The 20946-nt window shown below is 34.9% G+C and overlaps 1 protein-coding gene across 1 annotated transcript in view; it reads left to right on the top strand.

The window, feature by feature from the left end:
- KLHL1 (kelch like family member 1) overlaps window positions 1–20622 on the top strand; it is a 242208-nt gene extending 221586 nt beyond the window's left edge. Inside the window, exons 10-12 of the mRNA XM_084510820.1 lie at window positions 11864–12076; window positions 16567–16738; window positions 18480–20622. Of these exons, the coding sequence (XP_084366946.1) occupies window positions 11864–12076; window positions 16567–16738; window positions 18480–18539 (445 nt within the window). The 3' untranslated portion in view covers window positions 18540–20622. The remainder of the gene's footprint in view (window positions 1–11863; window positions 12077–16566; window positions 16739–18479) is intronic.
- The last annotated feature ends 324 nt before the right edge of the window (window positions 20623–20946 follow it).

The following is a 20946-nucleotide window of genomic DNA, read 5'->3' as shown; positions in this document are numbered from 1 at the left end:
CAATTACTGTTTTGTCCCTTCACACACACGCAAATTCACTTTTTGGATTTTCAGATAAATCACTATTTTTTGTTTGTTTGTTTGTTTGTTTTTTGAGAGTGATGACATCTAGATTAATTTAAAAACAATGTTATAATTTATATTCATTCAGTTATGTTCATTCAGTTCCACCTGTTTTACAATAATTTGATTAGTTTAGTAATGTATGGATTATTTTATTTATTACAAGCTGGATTATTTTCTTAGCAGTGTTTTTCCTTTTTAATTTGAATGGGAAACACAGAGAGCTGGCCAATACAGGTATCGGCCTACGTACAGGGGAATATTTTGTTTTCAGGTTCTTTAATGAAAGAAAGCTGAAATTAATCTTTTGTTATTTAGATCAATATTGAGCCTATTCTAAGTAGCAGCTGCTTTTGTTTAATATGTCCCTTACGACTATTGTGCATTATTGCAAAGTGAATATCAGAAAGGTTAGCTTGCTGAACCTTCATTTTCAAGAAAATAGCAAAATCCAAACCAAATTAGCATGTGCACATGAAAGGTTCTCAAAAATTGTCTTGTACTTAGTCACTCACATGGATATATTTGTTGTGTAATGACCTCAGAGAGTCATGGGTTAATAATTCCACAAAGACCTTAATAGCAGTTCAGTGTCTGGCACAAGAGAATTAGCAATGTATTACATCCATATAACCACCTACAAAACTTCACTGAGTGGCTGATTACAGCCTCCTCCAAGAGTTCTGCTCCTTTGCCTTTCATGCATCATATAGTAAACTATCTGTGGCATTTTCTCTTAGCAGAATCATTAAGGCTTATTAGTAATTCAGTGCCCTGCTCTGATCTTTTGTACTTTGGTGCACAAATTCATATTTCCTATGTGGGAATCCCATACAGCTCAGTGAATGTGCAGTTCAATTCATTTCATTATATTCATCCTACTTTTTCAATAAATATTTAACTTGGTGTTTTACCTCCAGCCTGTAAAGTAGGAAATCTCTGCACAGGCCTGCTTCTTTTCATGAGGCTAGGCTAGCCCTAACAAGGGGTAGAGGGGATAAAAGTTAAGTAAACATATGTGACTCAGGACAATGAAAATTGTGAAAGTTTACAGTATTTTTTTTCTAGACTCCAAGACAGAGTCATTTGCAACTGAGATACTTTTTAAAACCTAACAGATTGTTAGAAAACATGGCAGATGCTAAAGCCATTGCAAGGTGGGAATTTACCGAAGCTGTTTTCTCCTGATATACTATGATCAGGAACCCAGCTGCTTAGGCCACATTAGTATTTTGCAGATCACCCAACATCCAGATCACTAGTGAAGATGTTAAATAGGACTGGACCCTTTACTGATGTCTGGGATATTCTTCTTATTACTGGCCTCCAACTAAACTTTGCACTACTGACCACTAGCCTCAGGGTCCAGCCGTCCAGCCAGTTTTTGATCCATCTCGCTGTCTGCTCATCTAGCCCATACTTCAACAACGTCTTTATGAGGATCTTAGGCAGGACACTGTCAAAAGCCTTACTGAGGTCCAGGAAGAAAATACCTACTGCTCCCTGCTCATCCATCAGGCTCATGATTTCATTATAAAAGCTTATAAGGTTGGTCAGGCATGAGTTCCCCTTGGTGAATCCATGCTAACCACTCCTGATGATTTTTTTCATGTGCCTGGAAATGGTTTCTAGGTTTAGTTGTTCCATCACCTTCCTAGGGATTGAGGTGAGGCTGATCATTGTGTAGTTCCCCAGATCTTCCTTCTCACCCTTCTTGAGGACAGGATTGCCATTTTCTTTCCTCCAGTCTTCAGACACTTTTCCCAGTTGCTACAATCGAGCAAAGATTATTGAGAGTGGCCTTTCAATCACATCTGCCAGCTCCCTCAGCACTAGTGGCTGCATTCCATCAGAGCTACCAGCCAGAAGCAGGCCAGCACTGTGAGGGGACAATAAAAAGGGCTTTTTAAAATACGTTATCAGCATGAAGAGGACCAGAGACAACATTAATCTGTTACTTGATGAGGAAGGTCACCTCACAAATAGAGACAAAGCAGAGACATTTAATGCCTTCTTCACCTCTGTCTTTAACACTGATGGTGGACACTGTGACACACAGAGCATTGAGCTGGAGGACCTGGACTGCAGGAACAATAAACTCCCAGCAAAGCCTAAACTTGTACAGGATTTGCTGCTCCAACTGGGTGCATAGAAATCTATGGGGCCTGATGGGATTCATCCCAGGGTATACTGAAAGAGCTGGCTTATATCATCGTGAGATCTCTTTCAGTTATTTTTCAATGGTCTCAGGAATCTGGAGAGGTCCCAGTCCTCTGGAAGCTGGCAAATGTTCCAGTTTTCAAGAAGGCCAAGGAAGAATATCCTTGTAATAACAGGCCTTTCAGTTTCACTTCAGTGCCTGTTAAAATTATGGAAAAGATTATTCTGGGAGTTATTGAAAAACACTTGAAAGGTAATGCAGTCATTGGTCACAGCAAACACAGATTCACAAGGGGGAAGTCCTGTTTAACAAACTTAATTCCCTTTTATGACAAGGTTACCCATCTAGCTGACCAAGGGAAGCCAGCTGATATAATCATTCTGGATTTCAGGAAAAGTTTTGACACCATTTCTCACAGTATCCTTATGAACAAAATATCCAGCATTCAGCCAGACAAATGCTTAATACAGTGAGTGAATTATTGGCTGATGGGTCAGGCTTAAGAGGTAAATGGGGTTAGATCAGGCTGGTGGCTAGTCTCTAGTGGGGTTCCCCAGGCTTTGATTTTATGGTCCGTTCTCTTAATGTTTTCATAAATGACCCGGAAGCAGAACTTAAATGTATACTGAGTAAGTTTGTGTATGACACTAAATTAGGAGAAGCTGTTGGCTCCCTGGAGGGCAGAGAGACCTTGCAGGGAGATTTTGACAGGCTAGAGGGCTGGGCAATCACTGGCCACATGAAATTCTCCCCAGGGAATTGGTCATGCCTCCAAATCTAATGATGTTCAAGCGTTTGGACAACACTCTCAGAAACATGATTTGATTTTGGCATGACCCTGTGTGGATCCAAAAGTTGGACTCAGTTCTTATAGGTCTGCTCCAACACAGGATATTCTATGATTCTGTGATTCTGTCTGGCTTCTCTTCAACATGGAGGGCAGTGAACCTATTTTGTAGTTGCAAGCCTTCATGTGAACCTTCTTGTCATTGCTAGAGGTCAACACTTTCCACCCTTCCCCTTCTCCAGATGCCATACTTATCTCAATGGTGGGAATGGACACTTTTCACCAGCAGTCAGGATCAGAGGCTCTGCAAGTCTGTAGCAGATAAGAGCCTGTCTATGCCCCATTCATATTCTTTGATACAGCACAACATATTTACCTGTTCTCATAAACTTTTTACTTGACGGCACAGCTCTTGTAAGATGGCACACCTCCTGCAGAGTGGTGGTCCATCTCTCCTGACCTCAGAGAGGGGCCCCAGGCATTCTCTACAGCCAGGAACCTGGAGGGCTGCATCTTCTGTCTGAAGTTCTGCCTGTGTCAAAGCCTCCAACCTAGCAGGGATAGCAGTTCCAACACCTTCTGGTCTGTGGCATGTCGCCACCGTATTCAAGAATGTACCAAAGACATCCTTAATTCTAATACCTGATAGGAGAAGTCAGTCTGCTCGCACTGCCTAGCTGAAGTTTTCTTAATGTAACATATGTACCAATCTAGACAGAGGGCGGCAGTGTGAAATATAAAGATTCACAGCCAGTTTTTAAGTTGTGCAGCTTTCACACTTGCAAGTGCAGACTTTTGAGAAGCATTCATCCATCAGTGTCTTATCATGGTAAAAACAGCAAAATATATTAGTTTCCCACATTGTGTATTATTCTGAAAGTTGTTTTTAATTATCTTCAATGGGAGATGAAGTATGTCTCAAAGATTACTTAATGCCTTTTTGTTGAAACCCAAAGAAGGCCTTGTTCAGTGCAGCCAGAAAAGTCTAAAGATACTCCCCTGACTAAATGTAGAAATTTACTGGAATTTTACTGAACCATGAAAAGTATCAGTGCATTGCATTTATATGACTGTCATATATGGATGTTACATTCATGTATGTATACGTATGCACACACTTTCTTATTTCCACATTTATATACATCAGAAAGGACATAAACATATCTTACTGAAATTGAAGAAAGCTCAACATCTAATTTGATACTCACCTAAGTATCTTTATGGACCACAGCCCTTAAAGCTGCTATCAAATATCTACTATATTTAGTAGAACAAAATCCCGTGCCATCTTCATTGTTAACTATTTTTTTTTCTAATTTGAAAGTTGATCAACTTCTTAATAACTGGTATTGGGATAAAATTAAATTTCTTTTGAATTGGTAGGTCAGGTTCAGATGAGTCTTTCATTATGGATTGAATTTAGTGAATGGAAAAGGATTTGTTCATTGTGAATCACAGAATCACAGAATCACAGAATTTCTAGGTTGGAAGAGACCTCAAGATCATCGAGTCCAACTTCTGACCTAACACTAACAAGTCCTCCACTAAACCATATCACTAAGCTCTACATCTAAATGTCTTTTAAAGACCTCCAGGGATGCTGACTCCACCACTTCCCTGGGCAGCCTGTTCCAATGCCTCACAACCCTCTCAGTAAAGAAGTTCTTCCTAATATCCAACCTAAAACTCCCCTGGCGCAACTTTAGCCCATTCCCCCTTGTCCTGTCACCAGGCACGTGGGAGAATAGACCAACCCCCACCTCACTACAGCCTCCTTTAAGGTACCTGGAGAGAGCGATAAGGTCACCCCTGAGCCTCCTTTTCTCCAGGCTGAACAATCCCAGCTCCCTCAGCCGCTCCTCGTAGGACTTGTTCTCCAGACCCCTCACCAGCTTTGTAGCCCTTCTCTGGACTTGAAGTCTGGACTGTGAAGGTCACAGACTAAATGATCTAAGACTTTTTTCAGGTCATACGTATAATTGCAATGCACTGATAATTTTCATACTTCGGTAAAGACTGAGGAACTGGCGCAATTTTATTAAATAAATATTAATATGCTGTAATTGTGATTGTTAGAGCTGAAGTAACACTTCAAAATTTCATACCAAGCTAACAAGATAAGAAAATGTCTGCAAATGTTATTTCCTGTCAGTGTTTTTTTGTTGTTTGTTTGTTTGTCATTTTGTTTTTCATGTTTGTTTGTGTGTGTGTTTTTTAGACTTTTTGTTTGTAAGTTTCTTTGCTCTTATAAGTTATTGATGATTCAGTTATCTACAAATCCATTTGAACTAAGAAGAGTACTGTACTTGGTATACATAACTGCAGTCATGTAAAGAGAAAATGTTTCATACTTCATGTTTTCTGACTAGAATATTCTCACTGACTACAAACATTTACTTTTACAGAATCACAGAGTCACAGAATTTTCTAGGTTGGAAGAGACCTCAAGGTCATCGAGTCCAACCTCTGACCTAACGCTAACAGTCCCCACTAAACCATTTCCCTAAGCTCTACATCTAAACGTCTTTTAAAGACCTCCAGGGATGGTGACTACACCACTTCCCTGGGCAGCCTGTTCCAATGCCTCACAACCCTTTCAGTGAAGAAGATCTTCCTAACATCTAACCTAAAACTCCCCTGGCTCAACTTAAGCCCATTCCCCCTCGTCCTGTCACCAGGCACGTGGGAGAACAGGCCAACCCCCACCTCGCTACAGCCTCCCTTGAGGTACCTATAAAGAGCGATAAGGTCGCCCCTGAGCCTCCTCTTCTCCAGGCTGAACAAGCCCAGCTCCCTCAGCCGCTCCTCGTAGGACTTGTTCTCCAGGCCGCTCACCAGCTTTGTCACCCTTCTCTGCACCCGCTCAAGCACCTCCATGTCCTTCTTGTAGCGAGGGGCCCAAAACTGAACACAGTACTCGAGGTGCTGCCTCACCAGAGCTGAGTAGAGGGGGACGATCACCTCCCTAGCCCTGCTGGTCACACTGTTCCTGATACAAGCCAGGATGCCGTTGGCCTTCTTGGCCATCTGAGCACACTGCTGGCTCATATTCAGCCGACTATCCACCATCACTCCCAGGTCCTTCTCTGCCTGGCAGCTCTCCAACCATTCCTCTCCCAGCCTGTAGCTCTGCTTGGGGTTTTTAAATAAATATTTATAAATTATTTGAATATTTTACCTGATACTGTAATACAGCAGTGCTTTTCCTTATCAAAAAATCGTGCTTCTCACATCTGTTCCCATAACCAATCTTACATTGTCCACCCTCTAAGAATTAAAACAAAATATGACTTAGGATGATATTAATTTTAAAGATATTAAGTATTTTACAAATACAAGTAGTTTTACAAAACCCTTTTGCAATGAGGAAGAAGACAAATACATTTCAGACTAACACAACTTTTCAGCCTTAGAATATTTTTGTAGAAACGTTTTAAATCTTAGGTCTCTTCCTACTATTTTTTACTCTGAACGTATTTTGACCTATAAGTGAATATCTATTTTAATTTAATCCCTGTAGATATTATTTCAGTTTCCTTTATGACAGCTTTGAAACTGCTGATATTTCATGTTTGCCATTTATTAACACCTGCATTTGATCAAACTCTTTTCTCTATATTATTGATTATAATTATTAATTAATATTACTATTATTCTGCCTCCCTCTATAGGGAAAAAGGAACACTTGTTGAAAATATTCTTCCTTAGCTGCAGAAGCTAAAAAAAGAAATGCAGATATTTTGTAATATTTTAGTCAGGAAATTGTGCAATAAATCAATGAAGATACAGAAAAATGGAACGGTATTTTGGCCTAAAAAGATTGAACTGAAAGAGCAGATGAATATTGTAATCATTAACTCCATCTAGCACATTCTGTGAAAGCAAAAACATTTTCTTATTTAATGACAGTTTTGCTGTATTTATTTATTTTTAATAAATAAGACAGCAAATAAGGGGCCTTAACCTCATACTATACTAAATTATTAATTTACAGACTACTTTTCCTTGCCTCTTTTATAGTCTAATGCAGCCAAGAATGGTGGATTTTGCATTCAGTCACTGGTCTTGCAAAGAAAATATAGCCCATATTATAACTTTGATTAAAATAAAATTTATTTGAAACAGGTTATTCCTTTTAGCAAAGTATACTTTGTAGTGTAGGAAGCAAATCTTTGCTGTATGATAATATCCATGCAAAGGTATTTTTCTCATAGTCTTTTCTAATACCAGTAGTTCATATTTCTGTAATTGCTGGCCCTTATTATATGACTTATCTTCGTTTTATTTTACTTATTTTTTTATCAAACTATATGTATTCTTAACTTATCCCACTACTGCAAACCCAAACACATAAAATACTGTTACCAAATACATAAAATACCATTCCAAATTTACAGACAGAAATAAGTCTTCATTACTGCTTTCCATTCAGAAAATTGTTATTTTCAACTTTTGACAATGTACTATTGTTCAGTGGCATAACCAAGGCTGTGAGAGAAGACCTAACCAAAAGGTCTAACCAAAGCCAAGAGAGCTTTCTTCTACACAGTTTTCTTCCTAGGTCAGGTGTGGATTGATCGAGAAATACAGTAGTCCAGCACTGATAAAAATTACTACCTTCTCCTTGCTTCCACCAGGCAGATACCCTTTGTGACAAGTAATTTTTGGTTGCTCTTTCGGGCATACTGAAAGGGCAGAAGAGGTCGAAAGGGGGCTTAAGCAAAAGACTGGTCTTTGATATTCTCAGTAAAAGAATTTTGAAAGGCAAAACCTTGAAAGGCAAAAAGAAATGCAGCAAAAGCATGATTCAACTGTTTTCACAAGCCATAGTATCTTACATCAAAGACACTTGGTTCTTTTGAGGCTGGCTTGTCAAATGGAATTTAAAAATGGTTTTACTGATTAGTTACCAAAGTTTTGTAATGATCGCACTAGGATAAATGGTTTTGATCCAACTAGTCGTGATTTATCCTATCCCGTTTCAAAACCTTACTTGCATTTTCTAGCCATTTTTATGCATACATATATATGTGTGTGTTTATGATTAAGAATCTGTGTCCATCATAGTACAAAAGAAGTGACCAAATCCTGGAAAAACAAATTACTAATATATAAATTATTATTATTTCAAGCTCAGAGAAGACTGAATTTGTTCTAAATTCATATCTACCCCCAGTCTAAATAAGCTGAAATTTAGAGCATTGGAGAACAGAGACCTGTTTGTAAGGCAAAACTTTAATTGTGATCAGTGGACATAAAAATACTAAGTATTGAATGCTCATTTTCACTTGTTGATTTTCCCCTATAAACAGTGATAACTATAAAATAAATTCAAACAATTTTAATGAAATGCATCTCTGTGGATGGACTTATAGTTCAGTAAAAAGAATATTGCCACCTCAAAAATGAATGAAGATAAGTTTACTATGTGATTGTGACTATGCTTATATCTTAAGCTTCCTTTTTAATCATGCAGTGCTGAAAATAAAAGTCTTAAACTATTGTAGGTACGCAAAAACTATTAGAAGTTACGGTATCTACAAGAAGTCTACAGATGTCAATAATGAAACAAAAAAATGAGCTCTGTGTTGGTTGCAAAGTTAGACCTTTTGTGGTAGTATCCCAGTACTAGAGTATAGTTAAAGAGTATAGTAAAGGAACAGACAGAAGTAATATGCAGTAATAGAGTACAAGTAAAAGAAGCAATACACAAGTAATACACAGAATTTAGGTAAAGTAAGATACTAAGATAACATTTTGAATTTCCAATGTGAAATTGTTATAAAAAAAAAGAAAAAAGAAAAAAGAAAAAAAGAATTTTCATAGAATATCATGAGTTGGAAGGGACCCATAAGAATCATCACGTCCAACTCCTGTGTTGCCAAAGGACCACTCAAAAATTCAGACCACATGTCTGAGGGTGTTGTCCAAATGCTTCTTGAACTCCAGCAGGCTTCATGCTGTGACCACTTCCCTGGGGAACCTGTTCCATTGTCCAACCACCCTCGCAGTGAACAACATTTTCCAGATGTCCAGCCTGAAACACCTCTGTCACAACTTCAAGACATTTCTTTATTTGTTAAATTCATACTCAATGGATTGTCTTTCTTCTCTGAATTCTGAACATATTTGCATATGAAAATGAAAGTCTACTTACAAGGATTTTCAACAAATCACCAAAATCAGATGTGGTACCAGGTAAATGAAGAAACACAATACAATACAATACAGCTAAGAGGCTGTAGCCATTGCAATTGTAGGGATGATATCTAATCTCATTAAGAAAAGTAAAGCTTTCAGACTTTTTTAAGAAAATGCATTAAAATTTCCCTGCAGAATTTTTTACTCTAAACTTTTAACAAGAAGGATAAGGATAAAAATAAAAAATAAAAATTAAAAAAATTTTAAAAAGATTCACTCTAAGCACTAAAAAAAAAAAAAAAAAAAAAAAAAAAGACTTCTAAATGTCTTTGAATAGAAGTATCCTAAAAGCTTAGTGCAGTATCCTGGCAGTATCCTGAATAATATCCAGAATTGTTTGCAAAACTGTTCTGCAGTCATTTTGGGTTAAAGGGAGTGATGATGGCGTAAGGATTTTAGCAGAAGAATGGAAAAAATTCCTGATTGAGGTGTTCAGGCTCAGGCACAACCAGAATTTTAAAACAATTATTCAATTTTCAGCTTTTATTTGTCTGAACTAGAACTTTGTGAAATAAAACTTTATTATTATTTATATAAATCTTATGAGCTATTTCTTGCTTGGGTATAAATACAATCAAAACCTAAAATGATTGTCACAAATAATTTTAGTCTGCATCCACAGACACTTTAACTTCTTCTCTCTTATAGTGGAGCCATGGCTTCTCCTGGCAACTTTTGGCACAAGTATGTCTGTCAGGCAGTACCAAAATATTACATGACTTCAGTGACATATTTAGTGATAGTATTCTCCTTTTTTTTTTCATCAGCATCCATGCCAGGGAAACAGAATGGTGAATCCACATTTAAGTAGCTCTGAATTCATGGACCGTTTAGGACAGTAAAAGCTTCCAAATGAATAATTGCTTCACACAGGCTGCTTTTGCGTCCTAAATTGCTCAATGGCCGAACTTTAAAATAGCCTGAGTGTCTATTAGTTAATCTTCAGGCAGTGTAGAAAAGGCAACAGACTGCAAAAAGATTCATATAAGAAATGAATGCAGCATGGAATTATTCAGAAAGAGCAATCAGAACTGCTTTCTCCTGCGAACCATTACGAAAGGAGGAAGGAAAAAAGTTTCTTGCCTGTAGGTAGTTGCTAAACACAAAAGAATTGTGTTTTGTTTGTTTGTTTGCTTGCTTGTTTTTTCACCACATTTTTACTATTTCAAATTTAAAATATTTTCAGAAGTTTTCCAGGACTTCCCTACAGAACTCAATCCTCATAATATATTCTGATGAAGAAAAGCAACATACACTGCCTGTGGGTGTCATAGAATCATAGAATATCCTGAGTTGGAAGGGACACATAAAGATTGTCGAGTCCAACTTCTGGCACCACACAGGTCTACCCAAAAATTCAGACCATATGACTGTCCAAACACTTTTGATTGTATTAAACTCTGACAAGCTTGGTGCCATAACTACATCCCTGGGGAGCCTGCTCCAGTGCGCGACAACCCTCTTAGTGAAGAACCTCTTCTGATATCCAGCCTGAACCTCCCCTGTCGCAGCTTGACACCATTCCCTCAGGTCCTATCACTGGTCACTAAAAAGAATAGATTGGCACCTGCCCCTCCACTCCCCCTCACGAGGAAGCTGTAGACTGAGATGAAGTCTCGTTACCTTACTTGCTGAGTAGCCATGCTAACGGTAGCGTAGGCAAGACTTGTCATTTTATCCAAGATCTTTGAAAACATGAAGACAAGTTAGTACTTTTTAAAAATCCATATTTAAAACATAATGAGATATTCTTTTCTTTTCTGCACTGCCTATTTGATCTTTCCTATATTACAAGTGTAAAATTCATTCCAGACATGAGACTCCCATTGAGAGTAGTTCTGTGGAACAGGGTGAATACTAGATCAAAGACTGAATACATTATTTTCTTCTGGCTTGTAATTTAGCATAGAAAGCTTCAGTGTGACCTTTTTTTTTTTTTTTTTTTTTTTTTTTTTTCTAGGAATGTAGAACTAAAAGGTTTTGATTCCATTTAGTATTAAAGAATTATGCAAGATAAAATATTAAAATGCAGACAGCAGTTGTCAGACTCCCACAACTTTGATGCATGATAAAAACACAGAGAAACAATCATAAATGGATTACAACTTTCTTGTTTGTCTAGATTACCAATTAAAAGTTAGCACTTGCACTTCCACCTCACAGACGATAAGCAGTTAAGTAGCAACCATGTTTACATGATTTATAAATCTATTGAGACAAATCTGTGTGTCACTGTCACTTTTGGCATTATCTACTGCAACCAAAGAATGAAGATACCCATTTCCAGAGAGATAATATATTCATTGCCATTGAACTGGGCAAAGTAGGAAATTCTACTTTCATGAAGTAGAATGTGGATTTGGTAAAAAATATTAAAATCCTCTGTATGCTTATCATATGAAATTCATATATTTTTGAGAAACTATATTTTGTTTTTCTCCCATTTGCTAAAGTCAGATTAGAACAAAACAAAATGAAACCAAACGAAATGAAATGAAACCAAACCAAACCAAACCAAACCAAACCAAACCAAACCAAACCAAACCAAACCAAACCAAACCAAACGACCAAACAAAAATATACTCCTTGTCTTTATTACTACAGTTCTGAGATGTTGTTTTATTGACACTTCGTTGTGTGGATTTTCTTAGGTTATATTCAGTTGGAGGTCGGGATGGAAGTTCATGTTTGAGTTCAATGGAATACTATGACCCTCACACAAATAAATGGAATATGTGTGCTCCAATGTGTAAGAGAAGAGGAGGTGTAGGAGTGGCTACATGTGATGGATTTCTTTATGCAGTTGGAGGTCACGATGCTCCTGCTTCTAACCACTGCTCCCGGCTGCTGGACTATGTAGAAAGGTATCCACTATATGAATTTTATGAAGATAATGCCTGGAAGCATCATTTTCTTACTTAAATGATGGTAAAGTTCAGCAGATGTGGTATTTTTTTTTTGGTTTGTTTTGTTGTTGCTTTTGTTTTTGTTTATTTGTTTATTTGTTTTCCCCCAGCAAATACTAACTTCCTCTTTACTGGAAAAATTCCACAGAGGTCTGTAGAAGATAATCACTTTGTAGATGATTTTTTAATTTTATTTTTTTTAACAGTACTATTAGATATTACATTGGACACACAATTTCACTCTTTTCATGTCTCCTTTAAGAAATCTTTGTTTCTAAGGCAAAATATTACACATTGCAGAATTATAAACTAAACTTTACAGAAATAAAATTTCAGGCCTGAAATAATTTTCCAACATGGATTTTTGTAACTCTAATGTAGCAATAACATTTTATTTTATTTTATTTCAATAAAAATTGAACTGCTGAAGTGATGGATGACAGTACATGACAGTATTACTTTTAACACTAGTACTACGTCCCTTAAATGTTGATACAAGCCTTACATGCTGTATTTACAGTACCATGAAGTTCACAAGTGGATATTCCACAAATTCAAGTATATCTGTTAGGGCAGTAGGGCACTGTTGGCATGCCTATAACATTAATTTTGAAGGTACTCCTCAAATGTTTCATGAAGGGATCACTTTTTTCTATTTCAACTTTTGCATGCTTTAAAGTAGAGTAATGAAAAATACTTTCAAATACATTCAGGTTGCAAATTTTAAAGCATATATATTTGAGCACTTGGTTGATCTAAACACAGAAGTCAAGATAGGCATTGGCACTGACAGACACTTGTGTAAGGAAAAATACCCAGAATTTTAATAGAGTAAATTTATACTAATTTTAGAATCATAGAACCATAGAAGATCCTGAGTTGGAAGGGACCCACAAGGGACCCACAAGGATCATCAAGTCTAACTCCTAATGACTGCTAGTGACAATACTTATAAATATGAAATCTTTCCATCTCTTTCTGATTGTTGGTACTTACAAGGAAAGTTATCTATCAATCTATCTACCTATCATCTATCTATTTATCTATTTATTTATTTAATTGATTTTTTGTGTCTCTGAGAAGAAAATCCTTCTGATGTTGAAGATAAAACCCATCCCATTATATTTGTCTTCCTCAGAGATCATGATAGCAACCAATTAAATACATGTGCTTAGCTAATTTATATTCTGATACCTGAATGACATTATACAGTGTCCTTTGCTGAGGTTTTATTGCACTGATAGCAAAAAAATATGGGTAATCTATTTCATGGGCTGTTAGCTTCCAGAGTAAAAGTTAGGACTCACAGATCAGAACTTGTAAGGCTAATAGTTTGCATAGAGTACCTATTAGAGTGAATTACGTGAAGTACTGCACTATAACATGAACAAAGTCTTATGACCCTCCCAATGACTGACAGACATATAAGGTGGCATGGATGTAATTTGATATGTCTATTTTTACATTCAAAAATCATCATCTTCCAAAAATAAAAACTCCTTAACAAACCAAAGACCAATTGTTAATGAGATCTACTATATTATTTCATATATCCGTGAAAGTTCTACTTGCTGTAAATATTTAGGGCATCAATCTTTTTAACTATGTCTCTTCTTCAGGAACAAGACTTTTCGTGAGACAGTTTGCCAGGAAGTGCATTATTCAAATTTTTTTCTTTTTTCTTTTCTGAAAGACTGTTAAGCAGACATAATAAATGTATTTTTAATATATTTTTGAGATTACTTTGGGATTACTTAGTGAGAGAAGATATGTGTTTTCTGAATACTACTGTTAAATCTTGCTCAACAGTAATTTAGATTCCCAATTTGAACACTTAAGTTTTGTTCAGTTCTGTTAAGTTTTGTTCAGTTCTGAGGATTTCCTGTGGCTTTGAGTACTTAAAAGTAAAACAATAGGTATATTTTACTGTGTTTCACATGTTGGGAAAGTAAACGTTGTGTTATTTTTTAAAGGTATAATCAATAATCTCTATTTAAGATTTATACAATTTTGGAGATATTTTGGCAGTGAAGCAACACTGAGAAAATAATGTTACTTGCTCTAAATGTGACAGCTATTGAAAAGTTAAAGTGATCTATAGCTTTTCCCCTTCCCACTTTGATTTCAAATTATATATTTTTTCCATATTCAGGAACTTTATTGTAAACCTTTGCACCATAGGACATACCTAGTTATTATACAGATGAAATGTACAGTTGTTTTTAACAGAAGAGAGTATATAAGAAAATTCAGTCATTTTCCTGTAAAATAAAAAAATCACATTCTTTTGAAATTCTATCTTGTCAATAGAATTAAGTTTTAAGTTTTATATTTAGCTCTTGGTTACTTATTTATTAAAAAGGAAAACAAATTGGACAAAAATGTCAATTATATTTAGATGTCTTGCTTTTACAGTTCCTCACCTTGGCCCTCGTAATTTAAAAGCAGTGTATCAAATAGTACATTAAAATTTATAGCCTTTAGGGAGGTGCAGATACAATACACACCGGAAAAGAAGGTTGAGAAACTCTTTCAGCTAGAGGCATACAATGATTTTGCTGAAAAAGTCACACAGTCTGAAAAAAAAAATCCATTCAAAATTAACAGTATTTTCTCTTGTTACATACGCACATCTGTTATGTATGCATCTTGTTACATATACAAGTATTCAAACATTGTTTTAAAGTATTTTCCTCTCAGGTTTTAAAAGACATTTATCTCATATTTAAGTCAAAACTTCTTAGAGAAAGATAGCAAAATGAAAGAATATGAATAAATAACATAAAGAAAAGGAATAAAAAGAAGCAAAGTGAAAAACACCATTAATTTAATGATATTTTAGACATAAGAAGTTGACCACAACATTTTACCATCTTATTTTCTGAGAAGATCCAATAAAGCCAGAAAGATTAACAGCCAATAGCTGAGCTGAGTCTTTTCCCTAAAGTGTTTTTAACTATAAAGAACAGTTTAATGAGATTAAAGTAAAGGCAATTAATTCTTGTCCTATTGGAAGGTTATGCTTATGAAGCAAATGAGGTCACAAAAAAAGCACTAAACATCACTGCTGCAATATTTATGTCAAAAAATGTTCATAAATTTCCAAATCTCTAACAAGACCTCTAACAGTATTCATACAGGTTGCTTATGAAAATATGAATGCCTGAAATAGTTACAGATGCTGCTAAATTCAACCTTGTAAAGTAAAATCCTTTTTTTTTTTTTTTTTTTTTTTTTTTCATTTGGTAGAGCATCTATATATAAAAGTTAGAGATTAATAACTTCTGATTAAGAAAGTATAGTCTACAAGAAAATATACTGAAAGAACTGGGCACCCCCAAAACATGAACTTATACCTAATACTGCCTCTTAAAGTACTACAAGAAAAAAATTTGGTACATAATTTCATTAGTCAGTAGTCTGAACACTTGTAAATAAGATCCTTAGCCATTACAGAATTCCTTTATAATTATTTTAGATTGTCATATCCAAAGTGTCAACTACTTTACGCCTAAGAAAATGGCTCAAGTGTGTTAAAGACATTTTATCCTTAAACTGTTTATTTTTGCCACTGTGTGTAAAGTGATTCTACTACATAGTATAGCTGCTTATATCACATCATGCTGTGATATAATTTGGTATTTTGGTAATATCAGGCATCTTACAATGAGGTATCTAATTATACTTAATACTCCAGGCATCCTTAGTGATTCATTTCTGTTTTACAGTAGATGTTTAAAATATTTACAATGATATGGCCTCTGGAACTAACTAATTTTACATTGCTAATAAACATCTAAATTAAGGCTATTACCTAACAGCCTAGGCTAACTATTTAATTTTTGAATAGCTATTATTATGTAAGAGGAATTCTGCCCTCAGTTTTAAAAATTCTATGATGATTAATGTCTCGAAAACTGTACTACTTTGTTCACTTGAACTGGGAGGAAAATCTAACTATAATGCACTTTAAAATATCCCCTGAATTTCTGGGGAGGTTTTCTGGCTATGAACAGATGGCATAGTAACATTTTAGAAAATAAAATATAGTAGAATATAATTTTATCAGGAATATTTTAATGTACTACAAAAATATTCTTATTTATTTGAAATATATACATAAATATATGCATACATTCAGATAATTTTCTTATATGCTTGTCATCTATTTTATGACACCTTAAGCCATAAAAAGCTTAATTGTGTTTGTTTGTTTGCTTGTTTTTCCAGGCTGGTTAACTAAATCAAAGTTTATAATCAATGTTAAATTACTTGAATTGGGAACAAAATATATCTTCATCTTTTCTTTCTGATTTTCTTTCTGCTATTTTACATTGGATGTCATGGATTATGTATTTATAATTTATTTATTCAGAAAAGGGCTTTATTTCATGCAAAGATCAGCATGAGTGGACACTAACCATTCAATTTCTTTTCTGTTTCATTAGATATGATCCAAAAACTGATACATGGACAATGGTGGCTCCACTGAGTATGCCTCGAGATGCTGTTGGAGTCTGTCTACTTGGTGACAAATTATATGCAGTAGGTGGATATGATGGTCAAACATACCTGAACACTATGGAAGCCTACGACCCTCAAACTAACGAATGGATGCAGGTAATTGTAAAGTCTGTATTTTCAATTCTGTAACACATTTTCATATGTTGAGAGAAACATTGCTTTTATGAAAACAACAACAAAGAAATGGTATCTGAGATTGCCATGGCTGTAAAATTAGTCCTAGCATTTGATCATTTGATTTAATTTGAGTTTCCCAATGCAGATAGAAAACAAAAACAAACAAACAAAAACAACAACAACAAAAAAACACATAGAATTAAGGAACTAGTAGAAGACAGAATAAACAGTCGTTAGAAATATCATCTTTTATCTTCCAGACAAAAATCTTGTTCTCATCAATTTCTGTTCAAATTATTTCTGTGCAGTTCTTCATATAGAAGAAATGTTCTAAAAATTGTCAACACAGAGTTTTAATTGGTAACCAGCATATTCTGAAGATTTTTCATATGAAACAGTTTGTTTATTTTAAGTATGGAGCCAAGTTTTCATTTCATTCTTTAATTCCATTTCCTTATTTTCGATGGATATTTTGAAATAAGCTATATGGAAGCACCTAATGGTGAACTGTAAAAGAATAGAAGTATTGTTATAGTGCAAGAAGGTGGGGATTGGTGATTTGATTATAGAGGAAATGTATGTACTTAATTATCATAGAATCATACAATCGTAGAATCATAGAATCATTAAGGTTGGAAGAGACCTCTTCAGATCATCTGGTCCAACCATCACCTTATACCAATAGTTATCTCATAGTACTTGAAAAGATTTAGAGTCATAGCAAATCTTTCAGAAGAAACAAAGGATGATTTCAGTGCTTTCTTTTATTAATTCTGTTTTAAGACTTTCTGGAAATGTAATTCATTTCACCAGTGTGGATGCTTACATATGAAATAGTGACCCAAAGTTCCTTTTAAAGGTAGTGAAAAAAATTACATACTTTGAAAATATATCATCCTAAAATAAGTATTTTAAACAGGCCAGATATCTCCAAAATGCCTGCTTCTTTTTATGACTGCAAAGGGATTCTTCTGTTCTAAGCTTAAATTTAGATATGAAAGGTATAAAAATAAATGCAAAAGCCCATCACCTTTTTATCTATTGTTATTTGAATGGCAAAAGAGCATTTGTATGGTATTGTTTAGGATAACGTTTGAAAAATTAATTTTCCAAATACCACCATTCCACATAAAAACATAAGCTGGACACTTGAACAGATACTTAAGCAACATGTAACACCTCTGCTTTAGAGTAGTAATACTTACAGGGTACTATTATTATTAAATAGCATAGATGCTGCGTCTACTGTGTTAGCTTCAACAAGTAAAGAGGTCCAGCCTCCTACAGCTATGAGCTACTTCTGATGTCTTGAAATAGTGTCTGAAGCTGACAAACTTATCTTAAAGGAAACTTGACTCTGTTTAGAAATACTGGAACCATACAGTTTTGTTATTGTTAGCTTTGGCCTTGACTCAGGGACTAAAATGGAGATGTCAACCACAGTCTACAGAACTTGGAAACCCCTGGCATATCAACAAGTTCAGAAAGTTAATGAATGCTCTAAAATCACTTCCTTTATTTATTTATTTGTTTTCCTGTTCTTACATTTTCAAATGAAAAATGTAACATATGATTAAGTAATTTTAAAAGTACAGCACTAGGATATTGTGGGTTGTATTTAATCCCATTAGTTTGGAACATTTTAGACTAATGTTAACTCTTGCATGACATCCCTATTCAGTTAATTCTATTTATTTGTTCATTTATTTATTTTCTGCAGATGGCTTCCCTAAATATTGGAAGAGCTGGTGCCTGTGTTGTAGTCATCAAGCAACCATGACTTTGTGAGCACTGCTTAGGATTTTACTAACTGTGAAATGATTATTTTTCTATCAGACAACAAGAATGATAACGTCATGAGAACAAGGATTTACACATTGAATACTCTGTTGGTCACAGACATGAAGAAGTTTGAAAGTGAGGAAGATTAAGGATTTATGCCCTATAAAATCGCAAATGCTATTTATATCCTGAGAAGAAAAAAAAAAATCAGACTGTCTTAGGTGTAAATACGTAAGCGTGCAGTAGTAAGTTCTGTACTGTTCTCACAAATGTGTCTTGGAGAACTGGATAATCAATAGAATCAAGGGACAGCTCTAGAGAAGAAGCAGGAGAAAATACGTGGACAGTTTTCATGGCTGAAACAGTTTTAACAGCAGAAACATCAAAGTACATCTAATCACTTTTAAACTGTGTTTTTGAAAGAGAAAAGTAGATAATATAACATTTCATGTCTTTTCTTCAAGTGGGTTATGGCCTTCTCATCTACATCGTTACGTAAGAATTAGTTCTTACTGAAGATAAAAAAAGTCTAGATATTCAACATTTGTTCATAATGATTAAGCTGTTGCTCTATGGTAGGAAGAAAAAACGAAAAAAAGAAAAATACTCCAAGATGACTTTTTTTTCTTTTTTTATAAGTTCAGATTGTACCTCTCATAAGTGAGTCTACTGAACGGGAAGCCAGAGTGTTTAATCTGATTACACACAAATCAAGTCTTTGGCTGTCACAGAGCTTAATCGAAAAAGTGGGGGTCAAAAGGGCAGTTTCCTAACTTTTAATTACTTTTATATTCATTTTAAGCATGTGGGCTCTAATCTTATTGTTTAATGCATCTTCTGCATGTTAGAAACTCATGAAGGAATGGAAAACTGCTACTGTTCCTACATTGCCTCATGTAACATGTCAGGCATGACCAGAAGAGATTATACAGCCTCTTCTAGTTTAAAATGACAGCTCCTCATCACATTTCAAAAGAGATAAAAAATACAACATTTTATTTCTTTCTGACACTCATACACAATGCTGCCTGATGAAAGTGGTTAATTTATCACTTTTCACTTTCCACTGAGAATAACTACAAATAGGGAATTGAGAATATATGCAAATGGAATAAGGCAAAATTATACCATCCAATCTAATAAACTTCATAGAGTAAATATACTAATGTCATCTGTGCTTCCCTTTATGGTTGATCATTTCTGGCAGCAATGATTCTTTGAGCTTTTGCCTTGACAGTAGGTTTAACATTGGCATTTTCTATCTGCTCAGCTGAATCAGTTTAAATGAAATTATGCTATTCTGGGAGGCACGAAATCTGGGAATAGGACTACCAAGTACTCCTCTTCTTTAAAGCCTTGCTCATACATTAGAAAACATTTCGTAGTCAAAATGTGCAAATCTCACTGTCCTCTATCTGTCTGTCTATCAATTTTGGGAAGGAACTGCTGTTACAATTAAATGAGTTTTCCTAGTGGAAAACTTCGAAGCCAGTTGAGATGGAAAAATATATACAGACTCCTACTTTGGACATTTGATTTGAAGATATATCTGTCCTTTTAACAGCATTAACTTGCATAGAGATCTTTGTTTCCTGACACAAACTGAACATCAGTTCTGAAGCCTAAATAATTCATTTAAAATCTTTTTATATAGTTCTCTGTACTAATTAGAAATCAGATGTAAATTCTTGAATGTTGTTTTTCCACAACCTGTTGGCTTTTGAATTGCAAATTTAGTGTTCTTCAGACAAACATGTCAATTTTCTCCCCATTGTAACACCTTGTTTAATAACGTTACCTCTTTACAAATTTTGCTTCACATAAACATAACCTTCTGAGACCAAACCAAGAAGCTTCTAGAATTATAATTGCAATTAAATGTAGACATTAACATGCTGTTCTCCTACACAGATACCTAATTAACTTAAAAATTTAATTTTAATCCTATTCCCACAACTTTCTTTTGATTACATTATATTCATACACAATACGAATATGCTTGCTCTACACATATACTGACCTTCAAAAAAGAATTCTAATAGTTGCAATTTGATAGATATTTTTTCTCTTCTTTGATCATTTTCATGCTGTTTACACTCTTTTTTCTCCCAATTTTCATATGCCCATTTTCAATTTTCCTTTACTCTTTTTCTGAAATGTAACATTATTCTCATGTAAAATTTGTTAGATTAGTCCACTTCTATTATCTGAAATAATGCTGAAATGATAAAAATAATAATTTATTATTTAAATCTAGCTAGAATAAGATCAAAATTTGACTTTCAGGTTCTTTTTATAGGCCCTTATGTAGTCGACTTTCTCCTAAAGAGAATTTAGGGAGAAGTGGTTTTGGTTGTTGTTTGTTTGGTGTTTGTTTGTTTGTTTGTTCATTTTTGTTGTTTGTT

The sequence above is a fragment of the Aythya ferina genome (genome assembly GCF_964211825.1).
Source record: "Aythya ferina genome assembly, chromosome: 1".
NCBI classification, from domain to species: domain Eukaryota; kingdom Metazoa; phylum Chordata; class Aves; order Anseriformes; family Anatidae; genus Aythya; species Aythya ferina.
The sequence above is the reverse complement of the archived record's forward strand: the minus strand, read 5'-3'. Positions and strand labels throughout refer to the sequence as shown.